We start from the raw sequence: 26,940 nt of genomic DNA on the forward strand, positions 1-26,940 counted from the left end.
GAGAGAGAAGAGGAAGAGAGGGACGTGGAGGAAAGGAGCAGGGTGAATAGTAGCCAGCGGAGCATCTGAATAATCTCTTCCTCTCGCTCTCCTCCCCCGACTCCCTAAACGGTGAAAGCTATTCCCCGTACTGCTGTACAGCATCTCAAAAGGTTCTAAAAGTGATTAAAAGTCTGACAGAGACGACTTGTACACATCCGCACAGTGTGTAAACAGATAACTCTCCCTTGTGGTGGCGATTGCATTGACTCGCTCGCTTCCTTCTCTCCTCCCAAGCCTATGCCCGGAGAAAACAAGCAGTGGGTTCACATGATCGCAGTGCAGCTCTTCTCAATTCTTTTGAAGACTAATCGACCCTTCACTTGAGCTTAATTGATGTTGCATCGGTGAGCACTGGCTCTTGGATTATTCAGTCAAACATGTTTAACTGGTTCCCAGGCTACAGGAGGGGAAAACATCCGGACTGAATTATATTGCAGTTGAGGATATGCATAAACTTTGTTATTATACAAACATAAGGTCTAAGCCACTTAAAATGCAGTAGTCCCCTGTTTGTAATGAAAAAGACTCACATTGAAGTCTTGGCAATACAGGTGTGTTGATGTGCATAATAAAGTTAATCATATACTAGCTCTTTACGTTTTATTTGCTTTTTATTGGTTGTTCAATGCAGTTTCTGCCATAAAACATGACTGACATCAATTAAAAAGTGACATCTTGTAATCAAAGTCGGAACAATACTTGACTGCTTAGACAATAAAGCCGTCGATATCCGAGGTTACACACAAGCATCTCCGCGATGAGCTTCTTCTTGATTGACACCTTAATTCACACGTGCCGCTTGTTTGCAGCATGCTTGATGGAAGGGCCATATGTTTCATGAGATGAGGTTATTCATAGGTTGTTGTGTTAACCAGGAACATTGTTGAACCTGTCACTTCCTCTCGAGCTGACAAGTTGTATTAGGGAACGAGAGGACGCTACCTGTTTATTCATCCTCGGTCTACGGCACGCGGCGTGTGTCAAACTAGATCCACCATGCATACGCTTGTTACATTTGTTCAACTGGTGCTGTGTTGGTACAATGGCTTTAGTCAGTCAGTTGTGATAGAATCAGATTTAGTTCCTGAGAATAAGTGTGTGGGAGAGCGGGGGGGACACATGCCACAATATTGTGAAAAGGCAGATTGCCAGCAAAAGGGTGATTGCTCACTTATGGATACTTGCTGTGGTATCAAAACAATGAGCCTTTTTTTTATGAACGCCTGACTGTCACCCACTAATAAGCATATGGCTGAAATGAGAAAAAGTGTAGCAGTCCCAGATAGACACACACAGAGAAACAGACACACATCGAAACCCCGTTCTGTTTGGCTGTTGTTTTTGTCAGTTTACGACTTAAAGCCCCATTGTTGAATTAAGCGCGGTGAGAGGTGGGTGGCTGGAGTCACAGTGCCAGGACTACGCTGGCCTAGAAGGAAAAAAAAGCCACAACACAAACTAGCTCTTGGCAGGGGATGGAGAGGCAGTGTTTTTCCAAAAACTGATTACCTACCTTCCCCAGTGATCCCTCTCTCCCCTCTCTCACTTTCTCTCTCTATCCGAGACAAGCTGTTCCCTTGGCAGCTGTTTCGATATTGCAGATCCCAAAGTGCGAGGTGGGAGCATGGAGTGTATATGACTGTGTAGATGTATGGCTTGTTGTGGGTTGGGGGGGGTCACTAATTCAGGAACCCTCCACATGCAAATCAGCTCAGAAACATGCCAGGATTTCTTTTCTCCAAGGCCCCGAGATGCTGAAACTGAGCACGATTAGCACTCAACACTAGTTTCAGATGCTGAGCTTTCTGGGGGCCTGGCCTTTTGTTCCTCCCCCCCCCCCCCTTCGGTTCAATGGCTGGCCGCATAGCCCTGTTTTTCCAGGTGTAAGCTCTCCTGGCAAGCTGCTTTTCACCCCCTTCTTGTTGGCCTCATATATTTTATAGTGAACCCCCCCCCCCATATCCTGCTCAGTCAAGGGCTACCTCCATGCAAATGCGGCATAAAATCAATATGCAATCTTATTATATACATACCTTGTGTGTAAAAATAAAACGCTATTAGAAGTCAAAATAACAATGTGACTTTATCGAGGCTATCCTGGCAGGACTCATTAGAGGATGGATGATACTTCCCTACCTAAAACATGAGTCAGATGTGGCCAGGGAGCCCATAGGCAGGAAATAAACACATCATAATCCTCCTCTGTAATTGGGCAAATGAGAGATGTTGCCATTGGACAAAGTCAGTGAAACAGATGGCAACAGAGAGGCGTTGTAAACCTCCCGGTATAGCTTTCTTTTCTTAACAGTATTGCTCCAAAATGTAGAGAGGCAGGCATCATTTCAACAACCCCAGTGTTACACACACAAACACACACACACTTTCACCAGAAGCAAATCCCTCTCGTCTCCCATCAAAGCCCCCTTTCCTCCAAGACCCCCCACTGAACATGCTCGCTAAGAGCCCTCCTTTGAGCCCCTAATGCACGGGCAATCAGATTAGGGCCGTCGATGTAAGCCTTGAATTACTCACCTTATGACTTGATTGGCCAATAATTTGATTGGAGTCACATCTCTACTTCCCTTGGTTCTTCAGATCCCTTCTTCCCTGTCCCTCCCTCCCTCTCTCTCCTCTTCCTCCATCTTATTCTCACTTGAGGCAACAACAACAACTCTAGCTGTCAGCTTTTGAAACAGCATGTGACCGTTTCCATGGGGATCACAAAACTGACTTATCAGTAGAAAATAAGTCTTCAGGCTGTAAGTCAGATGCAACGATTTAAACCATGAAACAAAAACATGTCATTTTTGGATTATTGTTTGTTGACTGCATGGCACTGAATAACATTTGTAATACTACATAAAGGGTACTCAATATGTGGTGGACAGCCCAAACAATGACACTTTGTTCTGCCATAGTTACAATATAAAGTTGAGTCATACTTGCCATTAGCTTTTGTATGGATTATGGGTTTTCACTGGCATCCCTGGAAAAAATACAATAGCCATCTCACAATCATGACAAAAGAAAAAAGACCATGGACCCAATCATAATGCGTAATTGTATGTTACAGTTAGACCACACAGGGATTAAAACCATTACAGATGGTAGCAGCTAATTAGCATTTTCATGTAGAGTTCACAGTCATACAGTAAATGTGGACATATGAATTCATGTAACAGACAAACAACGGGTGGGATAAAGGTACACAAAGTGGTAGAGCTGTTGAAATCATGAACTCAATTATATTAGACATTGCACAACGCAGAAATATGAAGGTTTTTCAGTTAATCAGTATAAACGTATAGGGCATGTCTCACAAATAGCCGATACAGGAAGATCTGTCTGAGCACCACTTTGGGAGAGGAATATTGAACAGGTAACTAGGGCTGTGCAATTAATTGTATTTTAATCTCGATTACGATTTTGGCTTGCAACGATTACGAAAACAATGTAATCGAAATAAAACGATTATTATTTTTATTAAAGAAAAAAAAAAATGTAATTTTTTATTTTTTTTTATTGGTTTTTCAGTTGAATTATACTTAAAGTTCAGGGTAATCAACTGTTAAAAACATACTGTTCACATTTTTTTTTCAATATATGGATGGATTCAAAGTAAATGGATAATCGTTTTTAATAATCGTGATATCAATTATTGACCAAAATAATCGTGATTATGATTTTTGCCATAATCGCTCGCACAGCCCTACAGGTAACACTAAAACTTTTATTGCAAGAATATAATCATTTGGGGCATAATGTCAGAAATGTTGTTTCCCTAATGAACCAAACGGTACAATAACACATTCTAACCCTTTCTACAGATTAAATGACTTATCCAGAAAAACAATTTGGTTATATGACATTCCTCACCCTAATTATTTCTTGGAATAACCATATACAAGAGTTGAAGTTCTAGGAAAGGAAGTTTCTTGCTCGATAAAAAAGGAAAACCATACTTCCTCTTGAGTTTGGGCTGTATCTGAACACAGTTGGTTCAAATCAAGTAGCAGTCAGTCCGGATAGGGAGCGATGTGATTTAGTGAACAAAAGCATGGCTATATGTTAACCTAATCTCTCAGAGGGGCCTCAGAGAGACTGATCATTATTCAACATGACAGTGCCTCCCCACCAGCTAGCTTGACAGTTATGAGGTGTATATTCCGTAATAATAAGGGACGACTGACTGTGGCTGCTATAGTTCGGATCATATCACTGCTATGAAAACATATGGCATACAAATCTCCTGTAGCAGAGACTGAGGAGGCCGAAAGGTCTTATATTAGATATCCGGTAAAGGAAGTGTATAAAGAGGAAGGTGTAAACTTCACCGTCAATAAGAAGCAGCACATTTGGAGCAAAAGGGAAGGAAGAGAAGCATTAGCTGATCGACTGATGTGCAAACAGCCTGGAGTACATATTTAAGGGGTCTCAACTCTTATTTCACTACATGGAAGCAAAAGAGCTGATTCTGTTTGATTGCTTACTTCAAAATGAATCTGTGAGGAGTGTTTGTACGGCTACACAATTTAGCCTGGGAGACATTTTGTATCTATGTCACATAGCGAGCAGAGAGAAGGATGCGGATGGATGCTCCCTCCACTGAGAGGAAGGTTTGATGGTAATCACATCACTGGTTTTTCCTCCCTTTTTCTATCTTGTCTACCCATCCTGAGTTTAAACTTTCTTCGGCTGTCACAGTCCTCAGGAAGAAGGCAGCCATCTGCTATGAATCATACCATGCTCTGAATCAAATGTAACAACACAGACTCGCAGTGGTGTAAACACAGGCAAATGATGGCATCAGACGAAACGCGGTCGCTGGCAGAAACAAAGACATCCCTTAGAACATGTCTGAACTCATATGGAAATGTACACAACCAAGAGAAAGCTATGAAGCATACACGCAGGATAAAAAAGCAAGTCAAATCTAATATTTTGACATCCAGCATCCACAAAAATGTGTCGATAGAATCCAAATATTCATAATAATTATCCTTGACAGTCAGAGAAACCTAAAAGGAACAGCCAAGACGTCTCTGGGAGCATTTTAAGACGCTTTTAGAGAGAAAGGTCACCACCTTGATGGTGGCATTTGATAACACGGGGACAACAGCGCTGAGATAACCCAAGAGATAATGCAAAGATAAAACCAGAGATGGCAGCAAGATAACCCTCACACAACACTAAGATGGCATGAAGAATACGGAGATACAACTGAAAACAATGCTGTGATATCACAAGGAAAAGCACAACTAAAACAGCACTTGGGCCAAACATCAAACATACAGTAAGTGAAGGAGACAGAATAACAGCTTTCTCAGGCTGGAGTGGAGGAATGAGAATCCACGACAGATATAACAAAGACAAATGGAGATAACAGGGCCATCAGAAAATAAGAGAGACGACAACAAGACAGCACAACGCACGCAGACAAAATATTGACACTGGTGTAGAGACAAAAAGAGAATTTTGTGAATTCTAGATAAGAGTCGGTATAAATAAATAAGAAGAAAAAGAAATAAAATGGATGACAGACTCTTTCGAAAAACAAAATTCTCAAATAAACTGCTTTATTATTGAGACACCCAAGCTGTGCAAAGCAACAGTGACAACTTCAGTAAGAGAGTTTTTTTAAGGAAGGTGCTGATGTTTTGTTTTTGATGTAAACCACTTTAAGGAGAGGCAATGATCTGAAATCACCTCAGAGGGTGCTAAGACACTTTTGTGCCATACATCCACCTGTCCAAACTAAATGTCTCCCCCTGAATGGCTGGCCATCTCTTAGTCCATCTGGACCCCGGAAGAAAAAACTGTGTAGCAGGTAAATCCTCTTTTTTAAGTACATACTTGCAATATACGTGTTTCCACAGGGCCTGAGATCCTGAGGGCTAGACCCCTTCAGAGTAAAAGCAAAACTAGGCTGGCCTCGACTTTTGAGACCTCTAATACAAGGCAGAGAATCCTCCTATGTTTCTCAGCAGAGCAAGGAGATCATCATAGCGTTTCCTTCTTCTAATTATCTCTTTGACATACAGTACAATAAAAGTTGTAGACTTAATCCGATTAAAGCCTAAAAAATGTACATCACACAAAATACAACTTCGCACAATCTAGACTGTTTGATATTTTGATTTTCTCATCTCCCTTTCCAGCTCCTCCTGCCTTTATCTTTATCTTTTGCACGGCCGTGTCCACACACTCACACACAGAGACTAGTGGGAGCAGTGTCAGGGAGATGAAAAGGATGAAAAGGGACCCGATACTCTGGCTTTGCTCTTCCTCATTAGGCAGAATGAGGGACTGTGTTGGTGTCAGAGAGCTGGTTCATCAACCCTAAGCAGGACACAGCCCTGATCTACCCTGCTCTGCTGCCTCTTCCTGTAGACCGCTCACATATGATTGAAGCCACTGGAAATGGAAGCAGTCAGTGTAATTTAACATGGCTTGGCCGTAGAGTTTGTTAAATAGGTTGATATGGTGCATAGAGAAAGTAAAGTGATCATAGAGGGGAAGAGACAGGAGTCATAATAAGGGCAGTTGTAGTTAATGATATGAGGTCGGCTGGTTAAAATTAAGGGAAGAGGCATGTCTGATAGTATGCCGGTAAAGAAGGCTATTAGTGAATAAAAGGTAAACTATCTATAATAAAAGCTAGGAATTGCTTTTACCACCTTGTTTCTTCTGCTAGAAAACACATTTGTTATAGCACTTACAAATAAATGACTTACAATGTCCTTTCGTCTACAAACAGTAATACAAATAAAGTGTCTATCCACAACATAGTGAGTGGGTGCTAGCTGTTACGGATGTGCCTGCTTTCAGAAGTAATAGTCCCATTTATTTTTTCCCGTAGACAATGTTTAAATCATTAGTTAAAAAGATCTGTCATAAAATATCTGGTGCTTTGATAAAAACTCTAAAAAGGTACACAGACGTTGTGCTTTAAAGCTTTTAAGTAGACCCCAACGGTCACCTTAACATTATTGGGAAAATTGAAAACAAAATCTGAATCGTAAATCATCAGTGGGTCATTGAGTATTTTATCCTCTACTAGAGTTTTTTAATTCACTTCCTCTGACTGGCCTCTTCTCCAAAGAGTATGAATGGCAGCCGAGGCTTGTGGGTAAAGTCAGCCATGCCAAATTCCCAGAAAACACATCATTTTGCAGAAGTACAGTAGAAATCATTTTTACTTGTGACCACAACAAAAATCAAAACAGTTGTTACATCATCTACAGTAAGAGAGTTATTTTTTAAGTAATATTACGCTTGTGTTAATGAATATGGATACCTTGGAAGTCAATAATTGAGGTTGTGACACAGAGTAGCATCGGCCACTTTGCACCATAACACCATTGAAGTGCAGCTATATCTGTCACGTGAGCACTGATACAAGCTCTGGTCTGACTGTGCCGCATCACCCAGTTCTAACATTAAACATGATCTATGTAGAGTGACTCGCAGTGCAATGGAATATGCGTGCAACCAGTCGTACTTAACACAGTAGCTTAAAGTTGGCATGCAGACTTATGGCACTGCAGTAGAAGGTTTGCATTAATCAAGTTAGCTTTTCTGGTGAGTTAAATATGAATTTATGATTTAATATAGTCGCTTTGAGTGTGATGGAAGAAATACTGACTTCACACAATTACACAGTGGCTTACAAGCGTATAACAATGTTATGAGAATAGAGGATCTGTATGTCTTTGGCCAAAGCTAAGGCTCTTAGAAAGACAAAATAAATATTTTACTGTTTGCTACAATTGGACACTTTTAAAACGAAAGAATTGAGCCCCCATACGAATTGATTCTGCAGCATATGCACTCTGTTACTAAATTTCTACCTGTCGAATCAAATCTGGCAATATACATGTACTGCAGATGCTGTCAATCTTGCAGTTTATTAGGAGTAAAATGAATACATGAATGAATAAGTAAAAATGCATGGTGGCCCCGGTGTTGCATAGTGGATCATACAAAATATGCAAACACATGCTGATTGTCAATTCTGTGTGAAAGCTTGCATCACAAGGAGTCAACATATGCATTACTGCGGCATCTGTATTTCCTTTAACTCATTCAATGCAAATACTGAATGCAGCGCATAGTTTGTGATACTGAATCTTTGCATAATGATCTAATGATTTTTCATTTCTTTTTGTGTGTGTCTGTCTTGAATTTGTCATTTTAAAGCCGATCTGACACTAGCTATACACCTGGTGCAATCCAGTAACTCGTGGATTTACCAGGTGTGTTTTTTAAGCATTACGGAGGAAAAGGCAGTGCTTTATATCGCCGGGGCCAGATATAAGCAGTGAAAAGAGAAGTGACAGAAGCTGACAGAAAAAATAGGGTTCATGAGTACCACTCAAAGTAAAATTACAGTTCTTCAGAGGATAGAAGCTAAGTAGCCTTGAAGAAGCATTTCTGACACATAAAATTCAATGACAGAAAGGTGCCTGGTGCTCTCGCTTTATGTACATCAACAGACGCCTGCTCATAGCAGAATGCCAAGAAGCGCTGTGTTGAGTCTGAACAGCACTGCATAGCATAGATAAGTAAGCATGGATGGATAAATGAAAAGATGGTGAGATACAGAGAGGACTGTGGATGTCTGGCATTGAGAAATCTAATCCCTGAGTTAATTGGTATGACTGATGAAGACAAATTGAAATGGGTCAGCTGAATCAGGGAAGAGAGGGCTCATTGTGTACGGGGCAAACCCAGTTTAACACAAAAAGGAGCAGACCAACAAATATAGTAGATAGCTAGAGTGAAAAACGTGTACTAGTTAAAAGAACGCACCAATCATCTCGGTAAAAGCCTTCCCTTTACACATTGATTTTCCAATATGCTCATATATTCGCAGGTGGTCTGCTCAAGGCCAGTAACTGAATGCAAAGCGTTTCACCTGGTCTATGTGTGTCAATGTGGAGTGTGGAAGCGGAGTCCTTTGAACGCTGTCTCTGCGGACCCGCTAATTGAGCCAGATCAATTCACAGAGACGGCGAGCAGGTTGGCACAGTTGCCACATCAAAGAGATTCTAATAACTGCACACTGTGGCCATTACCCAAGCCTGAAAAAGACATATTTATGTTTGCTTCAAAGCAAACATGGCAGAAATGCACATTGCAGGCCTTCACTGTTCTGTTTCCAGCCTACAATGCAGACACAAGGCCATTTTGGACTCATTTGGGAACAGAATAGAGGCTATTCACATAGTGTACATAAATACAACCGCTCCAAATCAATTGATCCATTTATTTGCTGCTATAATAGAAACCAATAAAACACTTGCAAAAAAGAGCCTAATGACAGGCTGTAACTGTTAAGAAGACATTGCAATAATACTCAAATGATTCCTCTGTATCCATTTCACACAGCAGCAGTCCTCCTCTGCGTCTTCTGCAGGATGAGTTATGCTGATTGCCAGTTATCCCTTTCCTTCTTTTTCCTCCTCGGTGCCCTGTCTCTGCCTGATAAGTGATAAGTTTGTAACTTTACTCATTAGTGCTGGCCTGTCTCCTGCTGTAAAGCCTGTCTGAGGCGACGTTATGGCTGGCAGGCCTCTCAGTCTCTTCTCCTCTCTTTCCACAGAGGTTCCCACTTCTCGTCTCCCTCTCAACTCTATTTTTCTCACACTCTTTCCTACCTTCTTTGCTTAATTTTTATTTTTTCCACCCCAGCTCTCACTGATTTCTACTTAGCCTCAGTTTCTCACTCTCTCTCATGCTCGCAGCTCGGCACGTCTCCGCACTGCTCGGTGAAATAATTTACCGCACGCAGCGCTCCCGCGGATGATTGAAGCGTAATTAGACGGCAGAGACAGTGGAAGCCAACGGAGGTGCTTGGAAGCCGGTGCTCGTCAGATGGTCCGTCTCTCCCTGGCTTTGCCCTTCAAAACTATCACTTCTGCAGGACGAGCAGGGAGGGGACGATGTGCTCAGCCCCGCCGCAGCTAACTACACTGCACAAAATGTCACCTAAGCAAGGGATAGTAGAGATGATCTCACTGCAGTGCAGATGTTTCTGTGGGAATCAATCTATTTGTTAATTAATATGTATGTCCCTCATGGTAGACAGGACAACAAGAGTATCATCTTAAGCCTGTTGAATTAACTCTGAAAGATGGAACTGAGATCTGAAAATTCCAACTTTTAAGGTGATTTATTTAAAGGAATATCAACGTAAAGAAGCTCAATTGAATTCAACATACACTCTGTGTCTACTGTCACCACTGCAGATTGTATAAAGCTACACGTGCTTGTTAAAATAATCCATGAGTGAAGGAGTTCACTGTAGATACCCGACATGCTTATGTGCCAACTAGCATCATTCAGATACCTACACGCTGTGTTTGAATGTGGAGCATGGTAGATACAAATATGGAGGGAAATGAGATGCTGTGAGTGACTACAATCCTAAGGATGCCCTTGTCGATGGCAGCTTCAGGGGAAAGTGCTGATTACCAGCTTGCGTTGTGACACCATATGCTTCGCGAACAAACACTGCGGTGGATGTCAGAGGGGAAATGGCGTGGCATTCAAGGTGGCAAACATCGAACGGAAAGGTGAGCATTGCTGCTGAGTGTGCACCTGTATCCCCAAAGTCTGTCCAATTATCCCGCTGAATACAAGATACGATGCATTTCCCCCCCATATATTCTCTCCAGACTTAACCCATGCTTGGGGAGGGAAGGCAGGTTCACTAGGCTAGCAGTTGTCAGCAACAGCACTGTCAGCCGTCCCTTTGATTATCACCCAGAGGTCATCCTGCGTTGAGCCCAACCGCGGGGTCAATGGAGCTAAGACGTCAGAGGAGTCACCTTTAAAGGATAATAAGAATACTGCTGACTGACTGCAGACCACCCAGAGGGGGAATCCGTGCTTTTCATATGAATATAAATGTAATATTGACAGGACATCTTTCCCAGGAGAGAGGAAGAAAAAGACAGCAGAAGAGAAGGAGTAAGGGAAAAGGAGAGGGAATAAATGAGAGGGGGAGGGGGCAAGAGGACTGAACACTCCGGTTCGTTTCACACCGTTAAACCATCCGAAGCATCCGCTGGTGACTACCGGTTGATGGGCCGAGCACTGTGTAATCATAAACATTTGGGATTCACTTCATGGAGGAACTTTAATTATGCGTTTAGCATAATTTCCCCACTGTAATGTGAAGTGAAGGGCAAGCAGCGCCTTTCTGTCTGCCTGGAGCTCCTGTGAACCTTATACATATTGGTTATTGGTACGAGGGTAGGGATGGAGGCACACTGCCCCACATGCTTCGACCCTGCTGCTTAAATCTGGTTATTGGAAGAAACTGTTCAAAATCAATATCATTGAAGATTTTGATACCTAGAGACAGTTTATTGTAAGACGTTGAGGTGATGGTAGTTATGGCTGGGCAACACATAGATAATAAATCAATACTGGATATGAGACTAGATAGTCGATTTTGGATATCGTAAATATGGTATGAATGTTGTCTTTTTATGGTTTTAAATGCTCCGTTAACTTAAAGTAATGTTATTTTCTTAACTTACCAAACTGTCTGAACCGGTATATTAGTTAAGTCATCATTATATCCCAAAAGACTGATGAATATTATACAATCTTACTTTGTAAATATATTTGTACGAATATTCAACCACACAATATACTTGCAATATTAATTAAGGTATTTAATCAGAATTAATGTTAATGTTTCCTTTTGTCTATATCGTCCAGCCCTAATTGTAGTTCGACAGTTGTTTATTAAAAACTAAACTTATTTTCAAATAATATTCCAGTGGAAGAATGAACATGTTGTCTATGCCAGGATTAAAAAAATAGAAACCAGGAAGTGATTTTATCTTTGAAGGATGCTCTTTATGTTCTTCCTTTATCTTTATGTTTATCATAGGATTTCTGATCAGATCCAAATAAAACTATTTATTTTTTATATTGGCCCAAAGCATGTATAATATCAAAGCAGCCGTACAATGTAAGAATATATAGCATGTTAGAATTGTTTTACAAATTCCAGGCTGTCAACCATGTGAGGAGAGTAAAAAAAAAAGTAGAAAAGGACAGCTTTGTTTTCATTCGGGCTGTTATCAGCAGAAGCCGACTGCAGCGAGAATAGGAGGGATGATTTCCATAAAGACTGGCTGTTGTCTGAAAGCAAGCAGCTGTCAGGTGGAATTACCTCTCCATCACAGACACCACAATCGAGGGCGCCCTTCCCATAATTCAGTCTGATTGGCTCAAGGGGAAAATGGCAGCCTGCGGAGAGTGAGGCGAGCGCCTGGTTGACAGGTTTGCATCTGCGAAGCTCGACGCAGCGTTTACCTGTTATCATTCTGTCTGCTCAACGTGTCAGTTTTCACAGTTCGGAAAGCTACCTGAACAAAGTGACATGGAGAATGGAGTGCACAGTGTGAGGAGGCAAATGCGTGCCTACACTCAAATGTGACACACACACACACACATAAACCCGCAGTTCATTTTTGTAAATGCTTATTTGCCTTTTGGCCAAAGTTAGATCAGAACATCAATACCACTCTAATGTCTTGGCTCTAGTTTGGTGCTAACTCTGAGAAGCGATTATCTTAGCTTAGCATAAGGACTGGAAAGAGCTAATTTGCTAAACAGGGCTAATCACCTCCTAGAAAAGAGAGTGGCATCAATCTTCTCACCAAATCCTTTCTAACACAATGAATAAACAAACAAAAGCCACTTACAAAAGCTCCAATCAATTATTCATCATTTCTAACAAGAATAAAAATGTGTCATATTAATAACACAATGTGATTACACTGTCACAATACCGTCCCGCACAATTATGCGAACACACAAACAGATACAACAACAGGTGTGGATAAAGTACAAACACCATTCCCAACATTTGTACTTTTGTATTCGTTCACATTAACACAAGCATGTATATAAAAATATATATGTATTCACACACATACACGCACAAACTCACACAGATGTACACTGGAATACACACACATACTCTACACCTGAGCTAAGTGCTCTTATCTGTGACTTGGGTAGAGGTGAGTGACAGAACGGGAGGCGCAGGGGGGGAAGTGTCCTTTAGGTATCTTAATTATGGCTCCTCTCCTCCCTCTCGCTGTCACCGTCCCCGGGGGAGGGCAAGACAAAAGGAAGGCAATGTTTCATCTCTGCTGCCTTGGTATTTCAAATTCCAAGGGGAGTAAGAGGAGAGAGACAGCAGGGTGTTACATTGGAGGAAGAAGAGGAAATCAAGTGACGCTTTGCATTTCCCTCTGATTCTGTCTTCTTTCCTCCTTTCCAGCTGTGTTTAAAATAAGGCACCTTAATAAATGCGTTTTAATGGCGTCAAGGCAAGAAAGCAAAAAAAGGCGCAACGTGATTACTGTGACGTTTTATTTAATGAGCTCAAAGTAGGGCTGTGCGATTATGGCAAAAATCATAACCACGATTATTTTGGGTCAATAATTGATATCACGATTATTAAATACGATTATTCATTGACTTTGAAAACGTCAATTTATTGAACTTTAAAACAAATTAAAATAATCATTTGAACAGTATCTGTTTAACTGTTGATGACCCTGAACGTATAATTCAACTGAAAAACCAATAAATAAAATAAATAATACATTTATATTTACATTTAAATAAATATCAAAATAATAAATACCAATAAAAAAGCTCAACAAATATTTTGGAGCGCACTTCAACACGCTACTAAACATATATAAATATGATAAATAAATTAGACTATAAAATAAATGAGATAAAATATGTTGCCGTGCACTGTCACAACCTAGCAAAGCTAAATAATCGTTTTTTTCGATTATTTTGTTTTTGTAATTGTGGCAGGCCAAAATCGTAATTGCGATTAAAAAACGATGAATTGCACAGCCCTAGCTCAAAGCCTCTTGCTTTTCGTTTATTACTTTGTTTTGAGGAGATACATGTGACGAAATGTAGCGGAGGGAGTGAGGGAATGAGGCTAGTCTCATTGCGGTGTTAGCAATCGTCTTTGGGATTCACACCGTCCTCGATGCGCACATGGGTTGTCCGTCCGTCCACCCCACAAGGGGAACGCTGCTCCGCCATCAGAGAGAGGGGGGTGTCAGAGACACCTTGGCAGGTAGACACAGGCAGCCTGCTGTTAATTATTGATGGGAAGAAATTGCACTCATTGGATGTTTGGCAGGGGAACACATGGTGGAGGTGAATACAAATGTGTTTATGAATGTGGTTGCACCGAGATGACAAGAGAACATGGCATCAAGCTAAAGGGAAGGAGGATGGAGAGGAGGAGGAGGAGGAGGAGGAGGAGCCGATAGAAGGATGGGAGTGATACCTGGTAAAGACACATGAGAGAGATGCAGTCTATAAAAGCCAACGACTCCTAAATGTCTCTCGCAAGTGTGATAAAAGTACAGAACTGCGGCACAGAATGCTGGCCTTTACATTTGTGTGAACAGAACAAGGGGACATTTGAAAACAAACTATTATACGCAGATGCTAATCGAAAATGATTTTGTGAATGTGCCAGCACGCACTCCTATGCAAACAAACATACCTAAAAAGGTCAGCTCTTTTGTTTTGGGAGGCAAAACCTCTCTCGTGAAAATATTGACTGAGAAAAGGGGAGCAATGCAAAGTGGGGTCTTAAAATTAGATGGGCAAATATCACCGCTTCTTATCTGTATTCTGAGAGCCTGCCCTCTTATAAATATTGGAAGAAGGACACTAGTGGGGAATAGGAAATGGCCAAATGGTGCATTTGAGAAATGGCACACCTGAGCACCGCGCGGAATATCATCTCCTCCTGTCAGATCTCATCCCATTTGATCAAAATAATTGCCATCTTCATCGTTATCATCAATTCTGTCATCCTTACTGGCGCCATCACAGTTCTCCATCTCATCAGGGCTTCTTTGGCTTAAAGGGGGGATTTCTGGATCAAATCAAATGTGGACCATCTCGTCTGAGAAAATCACTCATAGTGTACCCTCATAGTCATCACCATATTCATTGCTCTAATGCTACTGACATTTTGCTCACCTATTTAAATATTCTGACACCAGCAAATCTTCGGCGGGTACAAAAATAGCCTGGTTTAGCTACGCGGGCTCGTCCTTCATAGCTGTCCGGAGAGATGGCCCAGCTGTGCTTTAGTCTACAGTGATTCTCCTTTCAGTCAGCAAGGAAATGAAACATTTAAAAAGTAAAATTAGATAAAGGACAGCTGCCAGCTGCTAGTCGGCATATATTTAACAATATAACTGATGTTCTTGTACTAGAACCACAGCTCTTCAGGGGTATTGCTAAAAGCCCAGTTAGCCAGTTTACAATACTACAACTGACAGATAGCTGAATATGCCGGAATCACACACAATACAAGATGTTAAGGTTACAATGTGAAATAAATAAGCACATATCCTGTCAGCGTGTTTTTGCTTTAATTTGGTTCTTTGTCCGTCAACCTAGCTCCATTGTGTAACTCACTGTGTATTACTTTAACAGCTTGACTCATCTGCTTCCACTTTAGAAGGCTAATAATATGCACAATACAGGACAAGAGGCCGGTCAAATCTCACAAAGAGAAATGCCAGCTAACATGCTGGCAACAGAGGGAGTTTGCTGTGGAATAACGCCACACACACACACACACACACACACACATATTCTCACACATCACTAAGTCCACGTAACCACTTGAATCAGGCAACCACAAAAACATAGTCGCTGTATGAGACTACAGTGCGAGTGTCAGTAAAATAAAACAGACCTGCATGCACTCCAGTGGCCCTCCCATATAGTCAACCATACGCAGTTACAAGCCCACATTCAAGAGTCATCTTATATTAGAGCGAACAAGTTTGTCATTAAACAGCAAAGCACTGCGGAAAATGACTTTCTATAAAACCGTGTTTATGGATAAAACCAGTTTTGCAGAGCTTTCAGATCCATCAATGTCTATTAAGCGTGTAAGGTGTGCAATATGAAATCACTGGAGGGAGCTGAACACGCAGCAAAGTGCTGATGACAATGCAGAAGGAAGTGGGGATGCTAACTTGTTTTTAAACACTTCTTACCTTGGCCATTTGGGCCTGCACCCCGGTGGCTTTGAGAGACGACACGGCCTTCTGTGCTGCACCTGGGCTGTCGAAATCCACAAAGCCATAGCCTGCAGAGAGAAAAGAAGAAAGGGGAGAGGCAGACAGAAGAAGAAAAGACAGGCATTAGTCAAAGAAAAATAGGCAGATGACTAACAAGGAGAATGACAGGCACTTGGTAATTGTAGCAGTAATAGGTTGGTAACATGACTACAGAGGCTGCCAGTTCTCATATCTAGTGAGCACTACATTGTTTGATAATTAGCGACACTGACGTTCATAGGGGGAAGCTATGCATCTTAATTAGTAGCATGGATGAGCGATTTTGTAATAACAAACCTCGGCACCCTGCCCACCTCTAACTCCACGCATACACTGACACACATATGCAAACGCCAACACAGATAAACACACTTCTGCACAAACATGAAACACACATGCACTGGGCGCCGGGCACATTGAGAACCAGAACATCACTGGTGTAATTCCATTGAGAAGACAGATTCATAAACATATCATTAAAGTCCATCATTTATGTTCCATGTTTAATGAAATATTACACACGTGTAAAACACTCACACACACAGAGAAACGTGTCAATTAATTCTTCAGAGAGTTTTCTCTTGTTCAGCCTTTTGATTTTTCAGAGACTGCCCACCTCATGTTCCCCAACACCCGGCGCATTAACACAGCCCCATTTCACAGCCTCCCCGGTGACAAATCTCTCAAAGGTTGACGGCACAACAGAAATGCTGCCATTTCTCTTTGTCTCTCTCAAATCCATTTCTCCTACGAATAAACACTCACTCTGTCCACCTTCCCTCTGTCTCCGTCTCTCTCTGTCTCCAATACAGTCACCATGTCTCTCTCCCTCATATTTTCCCTGACATTAACAAGCACCAGCCCCCATCTGGAAATTCATCACCCGCGGAAATCGGAGGGAATGAAATATGTGGCTGTGATTTATGAGTTATTGTGATCCCGACGTTCTCCGGGATGTATCGGAGACGGGGGTCACGTCTGTGTTAATTAAAATGTGGTGGCGGATTAAAAGCAGTCAATGGTGCCCTATGATCCACTGTTTCAGAAGGAAAGTGTAATTAGAAAAGGATAATGGGTGTGAGGTGGGGGCAGACTCGCCGTCGTGGTTTCCCCCATCATGTTAGGAGCGTTTATGTCTTAACACCCGTATGAGCATTCACACAACTGTGTAACACCTTACGGGCTCACCATGCGTTTCTCTCACACCAACATCTCACTTTCCGAGAGATTCGAGGTGTGTGTCTGTGTGGTGGTGGGGGGTTGTGGTCATTTTCCTGTCGGATGGCGGTGAAGGAGTGTGGAGTAATGTGAAAATCATAACCTGTGGCGGAGGAGAAATCGAGTGCGAGGACTGATTAATGGCCAGCTGTTAGAGTGGGGCTGAGAGGGGTGGGTCTTTAATTGTGGAAATATGAAGAGCCAGAGCAAAAGGATTAAAATACAGGCGATAGTCAGAGAAATGTAGCCTTGGTTTAAAAATTAATGATTTCTTAAAGCAGACAAAAAGTAGACTGAATTGATTGATCATTTTTCTTACAAGGTTACATTTTGCTAGATGTTATTTGATAACTTAAAGGTGGGGTATAGTAAGTTTGAGAAACCGGCTCGAGATACACTTTTTGTTATATTCCATGGAATGCTCTTAACATCCCGATAGCAATGAATATCTTAAGTGCTTTGACAAAAAATCCATAAAAAAATGTCATCTGTGGAAGCCGTAGTACTGTAAAAAGCACGACCAATCATTTTAGCCGGCCCGGGTAAAATAACTGGATGGCCTACCTGCCTGTCAGCCTTCCATCTGTGCACAAACTTATCTCGTGCCCTCATTGGTCTTGTGCGCGTTCGTGTGTGTTGGAGGAGGGGCTCTGTAAGGAAGTGGCAGATTTTCTCCGGTTGTGTATTTTCAAATTCTAGCGATCTCGAGCCGGTTTCTCAAACTTACCTACTCTACCTTTAAACAAAAGAAAAACTTGATTCACCATTTTTAAACAAAGCATACTTGTTGCCCTTGTTGTGTGGTATCTAGCCATGCAGATCTTTTAGTGGATTTCTTTGGCCAGATTTGTAGCTACTGAGATGTCTGCCTTCACAAAGAATGTAAATTGAATTTTGGTGCGGTGAAATAAAAGCAGTGTGTCTTTTCCGAGACAGTCTCCATGTACCTGTGGCTAATTCACTGACCACACTATGAACCATTTCCTGAGACTACAGGTTGGTGACAAACTACCAACATCAATTGTATTTGTAAGATGTGGGGCCTCCAGAACTACTGTAACAACTTTAATATGCCTTGGTAGTTAATGTTAAGTTGGTGGAACTCTACCGAAGGTAAAAAAACTAAATTAATTGTATTTATTTAATAATTGATATGATGCTGGAGTGCCGTGTAAAGGACAATCCATATGCAAAGATTGTATTTGGTGTTGTCTTCAAAAATGTTCTGGAACATTTGAGTAAGGCCACATGTTAAGCTTTACTGTAAACAATTGCCTTATATTAAATATATTAAAAAACATTGCTGTTATTTTCCATAAACTCCTCTTTGAGCCAATTGAAAAACATGTTTCGAGTGAATTTCTGACGGTAGCAGACAAGGACAGTTAGGTTAGAAGATGCTGACATCTCATTTCCTGTACCCCTTTCCTCCAAAGCCTCCAATAGGTTATAGTTAGGTTGGGATGGTGAAGCCTATAGCATATGATTCACACCATGTTTTAATGCTAAGTGGCACCTTTTAGAGAACTCATTTTATATCCATCTCTTTATTTCTTCACTCCTCTGTTCACAGGCGGAGTATTGGACATAGGCCTACTGTTTTTGGGAAGACACGTTGCTGTTGAATCTTTCACGGCTGTTTTAAAGTGAGCTACAAACAAAATTCAATTTTCCTGAGCTGCTCTGAGATGGAAGCAGACAACTCAGAGATGGATCTTTCAAAAAAAATTAATAAAAGAAAACTCCCTGCATGGCTATTTACCACCAGAGGTAAATGCTTTTTTAGAATGTGGGTAATCTAACCCTTTTTAAACACAATTAAGACAGCTAAAGCATTATCTTTAGATTTAAGAACATATTAAAAGCACATTAAGAGAACCATAGAGATTGTTACCAAGTCCCTCTGAGCAATGGCTGCTTCTCCTTAATAATCAGAATATTCTAATGGTAGATACCTGGGACTCCAAATTACAAATGTAATATTCACCGCGCTCCCACCTGGAGTGCACTCATAAAACTTTCAAAAGGATAAGGATTTTAGAGAATGCTGACCTATATTCAGACAGCTCTGAATGGAGAAAGAGTAGAGGGGATGGCAGAGAGGAAGAGAGGGGGAGAAAGGGCAAATATAAAAGGAAATGCTGAGAGAGGAAGGGGGCTATTGGCAATTGTTAGCTGCCTGCAGAACAGATCCAGTTGGCTCCTCCCCTGTGCAGTTACTATAGCCGATACATGCATAATGATCCTATAATGTTGATGCTGATCTGTAGCCAAAGGGTAAAACTGTTAAAGGCTTGTTTTGTTGGAAAAGAAATAAGCGAGGGACAAGGAGACAGTATGTGCTGATCAGGCAGAATGCTTGTGGAGGTTATTGGAAAGTCAGAATATTTGTATGAGATATGAATGCTTTTGATAATGATGGTACATATTGCATTTTTTCTTTTTTTATGGAAATGGGCCAGGAATGAAGAGTTAGTTTTGTCAAAATGTATTTATGCTGCTTTTTTATATATGTATTGATGCACAGCACTTTGGTCAACTCTGTTGTTTTGAAATGGGCTATATATATAAAGTTAGATTGGATTGGATTTGGCAATTCTTCTTAGGAGAGACACTTATTTGGTGTTATTGTATAAATAAAGATAATACTACCTGGCCAAGTAAGCATATCTGAATACTATCTGTGGTGAGAGTGATTGGTTGGTTAGAAATTGTGCAGAAGAAAACATTTATTTTGTTTTGTAGAAGCAACAGGGTCGAGACAACATCGCATCTCACCCTTTTAAACAACACATACACACAACTACACACAGATGCATGCAGGAGACTGTGTTTCTGAAGAAGAGTACACGCTGTACTCTTACAAAGCAGGTACTCTAGAGTTACCATCTCAAGTGGGATGCAGAGGGCAAGGTCTTGCTTTGAAGCCTCTGCAACAACACCAACATCCAATCGATAGCTGTCACTTAAAAGCAGCTCAAAGTGACTGACTGCACACGTGGTTGCTGATAATACTGTGTAGCTGCACACTCATGTGTACACACACACTGGCTCAAGCACATGCAATGTACACACACTGGCAGGATGACACACAAGCACACACACACATGTGAGAGGGATAAAGAGAACATGAGCTGCCATATCATATTTCCTGGTCTGGCTATAACATGGAGCCTGTCAAGATAAAAGGACCATCTTCAATCAGTTACTACTGTACAGGATGATGCTATGCTACCTCTGCTTCTACTCTCCTGAAGCCCCATTGACTGAATGTGTGTGTGTGATGCAGGATGTTCCCTTCAGAGGTGAAGAACTACAGTAGATGCCACCTCGGGCTACGCTCTACACAAAAGTATTCAGTGAAGAGTGGAGATAAGGGACTCATTACAGTACGTGCATCGACGTATCAATCATCCATGCATCATTCATGCGCCGTCAAATTATGCTAATCCTAATTACTTCTAGGGAAATTACCATTCTTTATCTGCTAATAGTCTGGATTGTTTGGGGTTTCCTATACCCACTATATCCACCACCGTTTTCCCCCCAATATTTTCTATTTTTCACATTCTAATATTCGGCGCTAATGATCCCATTTTGCACAGCATACAATGGAATAATAATGCCTTAAGTATGAATAATTAATCAACGACAAGTCACGGAGCATTACAATGGCGGACGGGGCAAACAGTGTAATTGTTTACGTCCTTGTGAGTCATCAAGAGGAGGTCTGAAGCTGCTGTTGCACATGGGTGATTAATCATTGCGATTACACGTATGTTAATAATTCATACTTTGCATGTATAAATGTAATTATGGTTAATGGGGGATATAGATGCGCCACACCATGGACAAATATGCATAACAATGCCTGTAATATAATTCTTATGATTCATGGTACAGCCATATAACTGCAGCATGTTCCCTCCCACAGTACGTGTGTTGTTCTGACCTCGTCCTGCCTTTACGACTAAAGATGTGTGTAAACATATTTGTAATTATTTGTATGTTTAAACTTATACTGCATGTATTATGGTATCTACTGACATCCTTGGTCAATGAATAAATGTGTGTATACATAGTACATTATCTGATGAATGTGTTGCGAACAAACTTACTGTGTGTGTTTCAAGGGAAAAGAAAGCCAGATATTCACGGCTACTTCTTCTTAAATGTGAAGCCTAGGGCTGTAGCTTAACATTCATTTGTGGATCATTTTATGAGAATTACGTCCTAAAACAGTCAGAAGAAAAAGGTTTTAAGAGCACAGGGTGATTGGAATTGATTTTTTTGTAAAATCGACAGAACAAAAGCCAAAGATTTTAGGTTTGCATTTAATTTACGGAGAGGAAAAAGCATTTTCACATTCTCAAACTTGTACCAGCAAATATGATATTGTTTCCCCTGTGATAAATACATAAAACAATTACTTGATAAATAAAATGGTTGTTATTTTTCATTGCATCAATCAATTTATTGTTTCAGAACTACAGTATATCCTAAAGCGCCGTTTCCTCTCTTTTATATATCACTGTATATTGAAGATCGTTGGGTTTAATTGGACTAAAACAATGTGATCCAGTCACCTAGGGGCCCTGGAATATTGGAGTCATTTTCTCCATTTACTGAAATGGATAATATGAATACATAAATAGTAAAAAAAAAAAGCTTAGTTTGTAACATGTCCTCACAGAATCCAAAAAACAACAACCTAAAGACAAGAATGAAAAGGAGCTGTTGTGTATTTTTTGTTTATTTCTTGCACATTTATGGATGTCTTTGGTCAATTTGGGGGTTAGACCAGGCCTCCTGCCCTGCAGAGAGGGTGGGTGGTGGGTGTGGGAGGCTGCGGTGAGCTATGTTAACATTAAGGGGGGTTTTTAAATAGTGAGATGGCATCCATGACTAACTGCGGCCAAGTCAAGACCGCCTTGGTCACACTCCAAACCCAGCGGAGAGCATCCTCAGTGGGACTGCATTCCTCTGTCCTCCACCAGCAGCTGACTGATGATACATGGTGTGGCTTCACTCCACTAAACCATGCAGTGCTGTGTGAGTCAATGTGTGCCTGTGTGTTTGTAAAATGGGTGTGTATGACTGCTTGTGCGTGACCTTCAACTATCTTATTTGTGCATGTGCATATGAGGGTAAACGGGAGAATCATAAATCTATCCGTCACTCGAAAGATCCCGCAGAGAAACATCTGCAAGGTTTTTATTAAAGTAAATTGTAATAAATGTTAGGTTGTGCAAGAGCCTTCTGACCACATCACTGCCGTCACAGTATTAACACCACTGAGAAGTGACAAGTCAAACGGCAACACAGTGATACTAAAACCTCATCTACATCTGACTTCCTATCAAATAAAACCGCTCTATTTCCATCTACAAACAGATGCAACAGCTCATAGCATTAACACATATGATCCTTGAGGGAAGACACTACGATGAGGTCAAACGAGCAGAAACACATGACAAGCACATACTGCAGCTCTTATGAAGGAAATACAGATCCCTCATTTACTCGTCCCGTGTAACTAACCTGGCTGCTAGGAGACACTCCCCATTAGTTGTAAAATAACTCTCAGAGAGGTCTGTCCTAAGCATATTAGACACAGGCGAGGAGATAGCGGTACAGGCAATTCACTTATCAACCCTGCAACATGGATTTATAGCAAAGACATTTGTCTCGAGCTGAGGCAGCCAGCCTATTGGCCGTATTGTATTTCTTGTCATCTTCTCTCGCAGGTGTAGGAGTGTCCTTGTCAGAGAGCTGCAGTCGGGATCTGCAGAGGGCAAAGAGCCAGGGCTTAGGGCCAAGAAGGGCCACTGGCAGCTCATTGTGCCCAAGACAAACTGAGCAGGAGGTGGAGAAATCAAATTCCTCATCCAATATCTGTGCAAATGTTACAGAGGAGCTGTGCACTGCAGCGATCGCACGCAGAGGATTGATGCATAGTTGCAAAAAAGATTGGACGCTTAACATTCATGCAACCCTGATGCTACTGTAGCGACACATTTGCTCCTTTTCTGTAATTCTTACCAGTAAAACTAATATTATATTGACTACCAAATCCCACGATGGAAGGTGTCACCATGAAGCTATTCTGGTAACACTGAAGCGTGGGTCAAATGTGAAATACTATGTTATATTGACATTTTCACTGGTCGAATATTAACAATTTCAACATATGGGTTCACAATAATGATTTCCTCTCCATCTCAGCATTTTCTTCCCTTCGTTTTACTCATCATTTTTCTTGCTTTTCTTCCGTCTTTCCTTTGTTCTTTAATTAATTCATATCTATTCACACTCATTAGTTTTAGCACAGCACCATATGGCTTTCAGCTATAAATTCAGCATGACAGCTGAGGCACTATTTAAAATGTGTGTGTGTTAAAAGAGGTTTAGAGTGCAGTTATGTTGAAATCCACATGTTAAAAAGGATAACTTCAAAGATTGATTCTGGTTTCAGAAGACCAACTTATCTCCTATTTCTTTGGAAATACAAGATTTAGCTCAAAGACATGAAAAGAGGCATTCAAAAAATGGCGTTTACACATTTAAAAAGTATCTACTCATTGTTCACATTCAATGATTTAAAGTAGCAGAACATAAAAACACTAAAAAACACTTCACCTGCAGAGAGATGGCCTTCATTCAGATCTGTAAATGAAATCACTGCTCACTTCGCTGGTAGCTCCATCAGCGTGCTAGCTTAATAGCTAAACCCGATGTGTTTGGTACAACATGTGAAGAGCCCTCATAAAAGGTTTGAGATCTGAAGGGTGTTAATTACTTGTCAAGAGGTTGTTAAAACGAGACCCGTGGCAAAAACACTGAGTGGCTTTACAGAATCCCCACACAGATACCTTGAAGAGAACACACACAAAGACATGCGGACACACACACGGACACACACATGCACGCACATCTCAGGTTAGAAAGTCAAACAACCTTGAATAGCTGCTCATTACGGCACCTGTTGATGTGCAAAAGCCACAAGCCGTACTGTATGAACACCTTTACACAAAGAGCAGGTGCAGTCTTTTCAAACTTATTTTTCCCTTCACCTATAGAGTATCTATAAATACCTCCACTTCCATCACTCCAACTTAACACGCATACATTTGGTATTCATGCTTGGGGGCCATCTTTTGGCCCACCATGTCGTCCCCATTTGAGCGGCAGATTGTAATAAGTAATGTAATCATGTCAGGTTCTAGTCCCGAAGGCGCCACCATCGAGGCAAGGCTAAATATTTGAACAATGCTGGATCGATGGAAACCAAGCTCCTTCAAAACATGGAGACAACCTCCAGGTAGGGACAAGGATTTCAATCTGGACAAAGACAAAGCGTCCCATTCCCCTAAAGAACTATGCAGCGTATTTCGTTTGCATTTGTTAGTCATTCATGAGGAACGGCCTGGCCGCCCCCAGCTAGCCTTCCTCTTCATTGCAGTTATGATTTATGCCTTCCTTAAATAATCAAGGGTATGATCATTAGTCAGGGGATGTGTGCAGGGGGCCAGTGTCGTGGCAGGTCGGTGGATGGCCGGATCTCTCGCCGTGGTTCCCCTGCCCTCCACGAGGATAAGAGATGACTGGAGGAACGCCCCTTTACCTTCCACCAGTGGCCTCTGAGGCATTTGTCAACAAAGAAGACAAGGAAGGGAGATTTGGGATGTGATTGAGCCAATGACAAGAGAAGAAAGCCACTGTGGTGACAAACATCTGCAACAGATATTCCCAAGAGTCTGTTTGTACTTTGTTTACATTTATTACAGATGTTTCTGTCTTTGTTCAGATCCAGAAGACAGACAGTCTACAATAACACTTCAGAAATTAACCAATCTCTTACATTAGCAATGAATCTGAGTGCAAAAAAAAGCTCATGGGAAACCTTGTTCTATTTGTGATTCTGTGGTCTCTGGGTTTCACCTCTCCATGACCTCCAACCTGCCTCCAACGCACACACACACACACCAGATCATTAAAAATACACACACACATACAGATGACGACCACACTGCATGCAAAAACAGCACAGGAAGTGGAAGGGGTACAAAAGGTCAGAGCTCAAGGAATGCAGCGCTGATGGCCTCGCTGCTTCTATTTACGACATACTTGGCCAATCAGATGCCTACTTGGGGAATGGCCAACTTGGAACTTAGTGGAATGGAGAAAAGAGGGGCAGGGGAGGCGAGGGGGGGAGGTAAAGTAGAGAAGAGGGATTCTTGTGTGCATGTGATTGGGGGTGTGCTAACAAAGGCTGCGGGTGTTATCCAATGAGGTTCTGCATGCTGAATCTGTCCAAATCAATGTGATTATCCCTCAGCTATTGCTAATTAGAGTCATTAATACGCAATGCAAGCAGGAAGCGGCACACACTTTCTCTCCCTCGCTCCTCCAGATGATCTCGCCTCTTTCTGGAATGGCTTTTAGGGGAATGAGGCATTTGGAAAAGGTCCGCTGTTGGCCACATTTCAGTTGAGATTCTCATCTGCACATAATTCACTTTCAAAGGGCAGAGGGGGCGGCAAAGAGAATCCTTAATTGCGCCAGCACCGTGTACAACATAGACAAATGTTTATATCTCAGCCCTCTAATGAGAAACCAATAACGGATGCAGAAAGCACTCTCTGCTCTCTCTCTCTCTCTCTCTCTCCCCTCCCCCCCATCCATCCCAACTCAAATACACAGATACACACGCACATGACAATGACAAACAGGCCTTTTTGGAGAGCGTCACCTCATTCATCAATAGCCCTTATGCTAGAAGTCATGCAATACTCCTCTCAGGCACTGATGCAGCAATAAATCTGTTTTTATACAATCTAACATTGCCTATATTTCTCCATTAGACTGATCTTGTGGTGAGGGCATGGGCTGCTTCAGATTGCATTGGTCAAGCATCTGACAGGCTTTTAAATTGCACCACACAGAGGATACATATGCAGCCCAGCTATGCAAAATGTATTCAGTCTACAAAAGGCAAGGAGTATCACATTTCAAGAACATGTTGCAAGGACATTGCAGCAAATTCTTTGGAACTATTCATTTCCCCCAGATGGGTATTCAATCAAAAATATACTTTGCTTTAATTGTAACAATAAAATGTTTGTAGTACTTCAAACATGATTCGAATTTGTTGGGACAAAACAGGAAGTGAGCCTGTTTTACATCAAGTCACCCACATGATTAAAAGAGTAAAATAGACAGTAATTCTTTCAAGATGCGAGTTTATGTAATGCCCTTGTGAGTTTCTTAACATCCTCATACAAAATGGATGGCAAGTTACAGGGCAAAGAAATAAGCAACAATAAACACATAGCCACCAGAGACTATCTTCTCATCTCATCCATCCCCCGGCAGTCAGTGCGGTGGTCCGGCGCGGCAGAGCGCCAGTCGGGCCGGTGAATCTCAACGCAGCCTTATCTCCCAGCGGTGGAGGAGGAAACGGAGGTCCTTTAAAAAAGGGCTGAGGTCATTTCCTCTGCCTCCGGGCTCTGGCAGGAAAAAA

At 41.5% G+C, this 26,940-nt stretch overlaps 1 protein-coding gene across 6 annotated transcripts in view; it reads right to left on the reverse strand.

Moving 5' to 3' along the window:
• The window catches only part of rbms3 (RNA binding motif, single stranded interacting protein), a 256,131-nt gene that overhangs the window by 101,734 nt on the left and 127,457 nt on the right, over positions 1 to 26,940 (reverse strand). For all 6 annotated transcript variants that reach the window (XM_034124685.1, XM_034124684.1, XM_034124683.1 and 3 more), the window contains one exon: positions 16,137 to 16,228. In XM_034124685.1, coding sequence (XP_033980576.1) covers positions 16,137 to 16,228 — 92 coding nt within the window. The remainder of the gene's footprint in view (positions 1 to 16,136; positions 16,229 to 26,940) is intronic.

The sequence above is a fragment of the Trematomus bernacchii genome, unplaced genomic scaffold, assembly GCF_902827165.1.
Source record: "Trematomus bernacchii unplaced genomic scaffold, fTreBer1.1, whole genome shotgun sequence".
In the NCBI taxonomy this organism is placed as follows: domain Eukaryota; kingdom Metazoa; phylum Chordata; class Actinopteri; order Perciformes; family Nototheniidae; genus Trematomus; species Trematomus bernacchii.